This window comes from Poecilia reticulata, linkage group LG21 (genome assembly GCF_000633615.1).
Source record: "Poecilia reticulata strain Guanapo linkage group LG21, Guppy_female_1.0+MT, whole genome shotgun sequence".
NCBI classification, from domain to species: Eukaryota; Metazoa; Chordata; class Actinopteri; order Cyprinodontiformes; family Poeciliidae; genus Poecilia; species Poecilia reticulata.
In genome coordinates this window covers 22827941-22835864 of record NC_024351.1, presented here as the reverse complement: position 1 = coordinate 22835864, position 7924 = coordinate 22827941, and the positions used below count along the sequence as shown (strand labels likewise).

General features: G+C 43.9%; 1 protein-coding gene across 4 annotated transcripts in view; it reads left to right on the top strand.

The window, feature by feature from the left end:
* Positions 1-6210, top strand: part of fynb (FYN proto-oncogene, Src family tyrosine kinase b) — an 84379-nt gene extending 78169 nt beyond the window's left edge. For all 4 annotated transcript variants that reach the window (XM_008398535.2, XM_008398532.2, XM_017302296.1 and 1 more), the window contains 4 exons: positions 794-870; positions 2054-2207; positions 2939-3070; positions 4610-6210. In XM_008398535.2, the coding sequence (XP_008396757.1) occupies positions 794-870; positions 2054-2207; positions 2939-3070; positions 4610-4818 (572 nt within the window). In that variant the 3' untranslated portion in view covers positions 4819-6210. The remainder of the gene's footprint in view (positions 1-793; positions 871-2053; positions 2208-2938; positions 3071-4609) is intronic.
* The last annotated feature ends 1714 nt before the right edge of the window (positions 6211-7924 follow it).

Here is a 7924-nt window from a genome sequence, read left to right as displayed (position 1 = left end):
GAAAGAACTCCTGTCTTTGTTAAAATCCTCCAAAAACTCAATAAGTTGCTTAATGACTTTAAACTTGGCTGAATAAAGCAAGAATTGGGACATTGCATCCTTTTAGACCATTTTYATGTTTGGATCTAAAAKGATTTTCAGATCCCTTTTYCTACAGGATWTCAAACTGCCTTGCAGTTTCTTGTTGAGCAGGTGAAAAAGTAACTGTCCATGTCACATTTTCGGCCCTCATTGCTGAAGATGTGGACCCCACTGGTCTGACCTTCACCCAGACCTGCAGTCTGACACTCCAGCCCAGTAAAAAGTCCAGAACAGTGAACCACTGGAGTCTCTGTGAAGTCCGTTTCATTTAGTCTGAGCTGCTTCTGTTCCTCTGCGGAGCAGCAACCGCTCTGGTCTGGTGAAACGGACTACAGATCGTTAAGACCATCAAAGCCGAGCAGTAATTCAGAGAGAGAACGCAGAGCGAGCCGAGGACATGCACGAAGGGAAGCTTTGATGTGCATCATCACCGCGTCTGATCAGCATCCATCTGTGCAGCCTGAAATGCTYGAGTGTCTTTTTAAAACAAGCTGAAGCTCTGTGAACTTTCTGAGTCTTTGTGAAGCCACCGGTCCTGTTTGTCCCTCAGAGCCATCGCTGCTTTTGATGACCTGAAGCAGACAGTCCCAACCCACAGACTCAGTCTGTCAGATTTGTTAGATGCGGTGTGTGGAGGCTGAACAGCAGGTTTGGGTTGAGGTTACAGGAAAGGGGAAACCTTTTTCAGCTTGCATGTGTTTGTGTGCTGCAGGCAGCCTGCTGGACTTCTTAAAGGACGGAGAGGGACGAGCGCTGAAGCTGCCCAACCTGGTGGACATGGCAGCACAGGTGTGTATCGGCCTCAACGCTCATATTTCTACATGTACTTTTAAGCATAAAATCAGTGGTGGTTTCTGATATGAACCACATGGGCAACCACTCAGGGTGGCATTTTGTGATTTTGTGTGTGTGTGGGGGGGGGGGCAGCATGAGTGCTCTGCCCTCCCACAATACCTGACCCCCTGGTTCTTACAACACCATCACCCCACCCCCCACCCCCGCATCCCAACAATGTTCATGGAGCGCCAAAAAGGTGGGTCACCCAGGGCGCCAAACAGGCTCGGATCGCCTCTGCATTAAATGCAACACTACCACCAACCACTATTTCAGTCATCGATTATTCTGAAGTGGCACATTCTGCTGATTTTTCATTTAAGCCTTTTCTATCCAATATTAGAAATTGATTAAAATATGCAAATTAACAAATACTCAAATTTCTTTGTTAATTAAGAAAATAGACATTTTATTAAAAATGCAACAGCAGTTCTCCTTTAGAGGACACTTCTGCTCGACTTCATGTCAGTACAGTACAGGGCTGATCTGGTGATTACTTGTCATAATGTGCTTATTAGAATATTTTTTACAGAAAAACAGTGTTTGTTGTTGTTTAGTCCTCAAATCTGCAGTAAGAAGAAAATCATTGCTGAGACGAATCTGTCATGGCCATTATGGGGACGATTCTGGCCTCCATGCAAAATGCTTCATGTGAATGAAATATTAATACAATGAACAGACACACAATGTTAAATAGTTAAAGTCCACAACCAAATCAAATTCAAGATCTGTGACAGGGTTAGAAATGCTCTTCATTCTGTCTGAGCCTGAGAAAAAAATATCACAGAACAGTTTGAGTGTCTACTTTGCGTTGATCTTACAGAAAACTTTTACGCATCTGTTTTTTTGTTTGTTGTGTTTTTGAGTAAAGTTTTTCAGAGTCTTTTGTTTGGACTSTTTTGAAGCAGATTTTACTCCCCATCATCACCGTGTCATAAAATGTCCCATGTGAAACGCACAGTTCCTGTTTCTTTCATGTTTCCTTTTGTCCTGAATCGCTCAGTGTGGCTGCTTTTTAAGCTCCAACTGCAGAATCAAACTCATGCAGATAACCYTGTTGCTTTAGCACCTCTTTCCACCACACTTTTTTTTCCTTCCACTCAACTTACCAATGCATTTTTCCCCCTCTGTTCTTCAGGTGGCAGCAGGCATGGCCTACATCGAGAGGATGAACTACATCCACAGAGACCTGCGCTCGGCTAACATCCTGGTGGGAGACAACCTGGTGTGTAAGATCGCYGACTTCGGCCTGGCCCGGCTAATCGAGGACAACGAGTACACGGCCCGGCAAGGTGGGGCTCCCCCCGTCCCCGCCCCACTCACGCTTTCACACACACCACAGCAACCTGGCTATGTGCAGGAAATCCACTTAGAGAGATATACACACAGCACACCCACTGCAGATCTCAGTAGTTCCTCACAGCTCCACAGAACCAGAACTTCCTCCTTATCTCAGTTCAGAAGGCYGTCCGCCTGCTGCCTGCTGRTTGAACATATTTTACAAGCCTGTTAGTAGAATGAGCTTTTTTAGCTTTAGTCATTGGGTCTTTCTCCTGACCGCTGTTAGAATAAAGGAGAAAAACAAGCGGTGGTAAAAACAGAGAGGTTTACAGCTGCCAGCATAAAGTACATCCAGTCCTGCCTCTGGAAACACAACCTAAAACAGATGAAGTCATTTTACTGAACACATGTTCTTCATCCTGAAGACTCCCACCTACAACACATGTGGGCTGGGATTCAAGATGCTGCCACCATCATGCTGCGCTGTGGAGACGGTGCGTTCAGGGAACTCGGTCTCCTGCAGACAGGACTTCTCCTGGTTTTGCTTCAGTAATGACTTTCTTACTTCCCTATAGGTCAGATTCGTGGAGTTCTCCAGTAATAATTGTGTCAAAGTTAGTCTCAGCTGCTCATATCAGAGCAGGTTGGTTGAAGGGATGGAAGATAATTCTGTGTATAAACGATAGATTTACTTTTAATGTTGAATTTTATCTGGCCTGCTGGATTTTTGTTTTGTTTTCAGGAGCAAAGTTTCCCATCAAGTGGACGGCCCCGGAGGCGGCACTGTACGGCCGCTTCACCATCAAGTCAGACGTTTGGTCGTTCGGCATCCTGCTGACGGAGCTGGTGACAAAGGGCCGCGTGCCGTACCCAGGTGAGAACCCTCAGCCCGCCGGCCGYYTTCACTGATCCGTGGTGATGAAGGACAAGCCTGTCCTGTTCAGAACACAGAGMTGTTACTAAAGTACACACTGATCCATCTGGCCCTTCCTGCTCTTTATGGGAGTAAAAGCTTCCTTTCAGCCTGGCTAACCTTTGTCTCACTGCCAGAGGAAGACGGGGAGATAACGGCTAATTGCCACTGCTGGCCTCTGGGACGGTCTCATGTCCAACAGAGAGGAGGAGATGGCACAGTCTGTCCTGAGGTTGGCTGAGTGTCAATCAAGCTGGGAGGTGGAAGGATGGATGACTGGGTGGGTGGGCCTGGGGGTTCTGGGAGGTCTGTGGGAGGGTCATGTTTGTCTGGATAATGCTGTCTGACTGACTGTTCCACAGGCTGAGGTGATGAAGGTTATCACACACAGCTACTGGCTCATTAAGAGGCTCTGATGATCCGTGATGAAACATCCAGCCATTATTCAGTAGAACCAGACTCTCCCGCCAGATCCGGTTCTACTGGGAGCACACAGAGTTCTTCATGTTCCTGCAACTCAATTGTTATCGTTTCCAGTCGGAAAAGCCAGAACAATCTAAATCTAAACACAGATGGTTCCCTAAGRGGGATCCARTGGGGGCCATGACTCCCCCTCACACAGGACRTAAAGTCCAATCAATAAAACATATTGATTATTGTTGGTTGGTTTGGGGTTCCTCCCTAATTCTTTTCTGTCCTGGTTCGGCCACACTGTGATAAAATAGAGAGAACAGCGTTGCTATTGACTGGTATGCYAACGGTAGCTTAGCACCACAACAATTGGCACATCAGCTCAGACATGGCGGTTTCATAGATCTTCCCAGGCAAATCAAAGCCATGCCACTCATATTGATTAATGAGGACTGTCCCTTTAAAGGAGAACATTCTTAATTATTAGCTACATGCGTGTTGTGTTGCTCCTTGATGTGCCCTGCTCTGGACCTTYAGTGAAAATAGAATTTATTATTGATTTTCCATTGGCTGTTCTAATTCCACTGACTGAACAAATTCAAGTTGTTTTTACATGTTTGACCAAACTGGTGAAGCTGTTGGTGTATGTCAGTGTGCTGTGCTGGTGCAGTTATCAAATAAATGYAATTTAGTACATTTGTGTCTGATTAAAAAAAGAAATATTTTCAGTCAGTTCAACTGTTTTTCTGTGTCAGATCGGTATCGGTCGATACTAAACCTCAGATATCTGTATCGGTAACGGAAGTGAAAAAGTGGATCAGTTCATCTCTAGTTTGCAGAGGAACGCTGAGTTCTGCAACACCACAGATTCATATTCCTTCATGTCTTTCTATCGTATTTCTCCTTTAAACACCTGATCTGCAGGATTCAATGAGTGTCTTTGTGTTTTTGCTGACTGGGTGTTTGCTCACTCAGTCGGGTCACCCAGGAGACCTGATACCGGCCCGTTTGAACGGCCTTAACGTGTCCGTTGTGGATCAGCTCAGGAGCCTGTGTCTGGCCTCACTCTGCTCTCGTTTGGCTCCCCAGGCATGAACAACCGTGAGGTTCTGGAGCAGGTGGAGCGGGGCTACCGGATGCCGTGCCCCCAGGACTGCCCCAGCTCGCTGCACGAGCTCATGCTGCAGTGCTGGAAGAAGGACGCCGAGGAGAGGCCCACCTTCGAGTACCTGCAGGCCTTCTTGGAGGACTACTTCACAGCCACCGAGCCTCAGTACCAGCCTGGGGATAACCTCTAAACACCCGCCRCCCTCCACCCCAAAAAAACCCACCCGCTGTCCCATGTCCTCCCCCTCCAACCCTGCAGCCCTTCAGGGCTCAGGTGGAACTGCTGCTGGGGGCAGGGCTGACCCCAGAAGTGYTGTATTTAAATAAGAAAACCCAACAGACTGTGGAGCAGCCAGGCTTCTAGTTCCAGGGATCTGGTCAGCTTCCTCAGCTCAACTCGAGCCTCTCAGATTTTTCTTCCTGCAAAAAAGAATAAAAACCCGACTCTCTGACTTCCCGGGTGTCTGAACCCGGCAGATGAAGGCTCACAAACTGAACCCGGACGGGGGGGGTGAGGGGGTTGGGTAAAGGGAGCGCTCATGCAAAGAAATAACCTGTATTCTCTGTAAATAAGAAAAGCTTGTTTTAGTTTGTCTGCCTCTGTTCCAGATTTTATTTTCTCCTGCACAAAAATAATAATGAAAAGACAAACACCAGGGAGAGGAGCGCCGAGCAGCGCATGGATCAGGCAGAAGCTCCTGTGTTATTTTTTAAGATTAAATCTGATGCCTCATTCTTTTTCTTTTTTTTTTTCTGGGAAAAAAACCCTTCCATAAATCATGACTTCATTACAGGAGAGGATTTAGGGCCACTAAAAAAAAACAATTCTGACCATTTTTAGATTACAGTGGGGAATTCTGAGAGAAAAAGTCCGAATTTTGAGGTTAAAGTCATAATTTGTTTTTTTTTGAGTGGGCCAAATCTTTGTGCTTCATCCCCATTCGTATTTAGATTTTATTCTGTTGTTTTTATACGAGCTTCTATAAGAAGCTCTGTGCTCTCCTTAACGAGGATTATGTTTCTACCAATCACGCTCCTTCCTCACAGCTCGGCCGGCTGCTTCTTCTCTTTCTACTCTTTGGACCATSTGCGAGCAAAGAGGAGTCTGCACATGTTCTTGTTGCTCATTTAAATGTTTTTCTTCTTCTTCTTTTGGTGCAGCTTGGAGARAGTTCCCATCTTCTCCAGCTGCTGAGCCCAAACCAGTTCACTTGCTGAGTTGCTTCTWTCTGCTCTCCTCATATAATTCAGCTCCGTACCGAGTCTTTGTTCCAGGTGGTTCTTTAAAGACGTGGTTGTAATGTTGAGTCGGGAAAACTCGGGGACCAATTCAGGTAACGTGTGAAGAAGTCTGAATGTGGAGCCAGTAGAAATGAGGATTCAGCCCAGAGTCGCTGAATAGTCCTCTCTTTTTGTCTTCAGTTGTACAGCTGAATGATTTGTAAGTGTGGCTAACYTCACTCCTTTGTATCTGACATTTCCATTTTTTAACATTTCTTGTTTTTATTAATTCAGTAATTTTTTTCTTTTCTTTTTTTTGCCGTTTGGTATTCAGAAAAGACGAATAAACATTTTACACTCTTTCTGAGACTCATTTCTGACTGGAATTACAATTGAAACATCTGTACACATACCGAATAAAGAAACAATTTCAAATGAAATTGGACTAAACTTTCTCAAATTTATTTTAGTAAGGATAGCTAAAATAATTTGSCTTTGCTAAATGAACAGACAGAGAATAGCTTCAAAGAATCTTCTTAAACTTTCTTTAGATTAAAAGCTGACATTCTTTTCTGATCAATCTGCAGTCATTTCCCCTCACACATTTTCCCTTCCCTCAAATGACTCCATATTCCTCCTGGCGGACTGTAAAATTTGGGAGAAAACAGCTGTTCAATAATAACTAAATACACTGCTCAAAAAAATAAAGGGAACACTTTAACATTTAAGTGAACACTRAAGTGTTCCCTTTATTTTTTTGAGCAGTATACATTTTTTGAACACGCTATCTTTGTTGATTACTCAATTATTGTATACATAATCACAGTGTAATACTTGAACCTTTTCTAATTYTGCTGCTAAAATTTAACCTACGTATGATAAAACTAAAACTACTATAACTATGAAAAACTAAATATTTAAAAACTAGCAAACACAATAACTAAAACTAATATAATTAGACAAAAAGTCACAATGAAATAAAACTAAACCATAATAAAAAAACCCAAGATTATTCTAACCCTGAACCCAAATCTCAAACACCCTGCAATCACAGCAATTAATCATAATCTAAACTAATAATCATGGAGTCCTTAAAGGGACTTTACTGTATTTTTAATTAGTAAAATAAAATCCTTCATTTAAAAGATAAGTGTCATCAAGCATTCAGGCCAGCAGGCATTTTAACACTTTAAGGGTCATAAAACCATTCATGCAATGGTTTGAGGACACCATTCATGTGGAATAACAGCCTGCTCTCACTTATCTACAAGCACCATGAGGATACTTTCCATGTGTGTGAAAGGTCAGAATGTGCTAAGTGACGACTTTGGCAATCCTGTCACCCGGGTACTGTTGCAGAACTCTTTGGGTTTGGCTTTTTACCAGTTTTGTTTATTGTCAAAACAAAATACAAGTTATTTGAAAATGTTATTGATGCTTTAGCATAAATCTCCATACCTTCTGTATTGAAGCTGTAGGAGTCATAAAAGAGAATGGGAATTTTCCCTGCTTTGCCACCCGTCAGTCAGGCTGGTTCTCTCCTGCACTGTTTGACCTTGTTGATGGACGCTGTCTTTACATCTTGTTCCAGTATCTATTCCAAAGTCAAAGTTTCCCAAGCAACAGGGAATCAGGCTCTCTGGTTGAAACAAACTATGTAATCAAGAGTGGCCAATCAATGTGTTTCTGCACAGCAGGAGCATGGGGCACCAGGCYMTCRTGAGAGTTTGACTCAGCCAATMCATCACACAATATATCAGGCGGTTAAAATATTTTGTTCCCCCATCCTAACTTTGRCAAAAATAAAAGAGCAAATGTTTTTAAACTCACCACCCTCATCCCACCCTCATCTATGGTCATGAGCTTTGGGTCATGACCGAAAGAACGAGATCACGGATACAAGCGGCTGAAATGCCAGGTATGAAGTGCTTTARCCTTTGAGTTGCCCCACAGCACAGCACAACTGAAACAACCGGTGTGAAGTAGCGAAGTACTTGTACTTCGTTACTTCACACCACTGCCTACCAGATTGTCAACAGGAATGGCATCCCGGACGGACAGATTGTGGTCTTGATG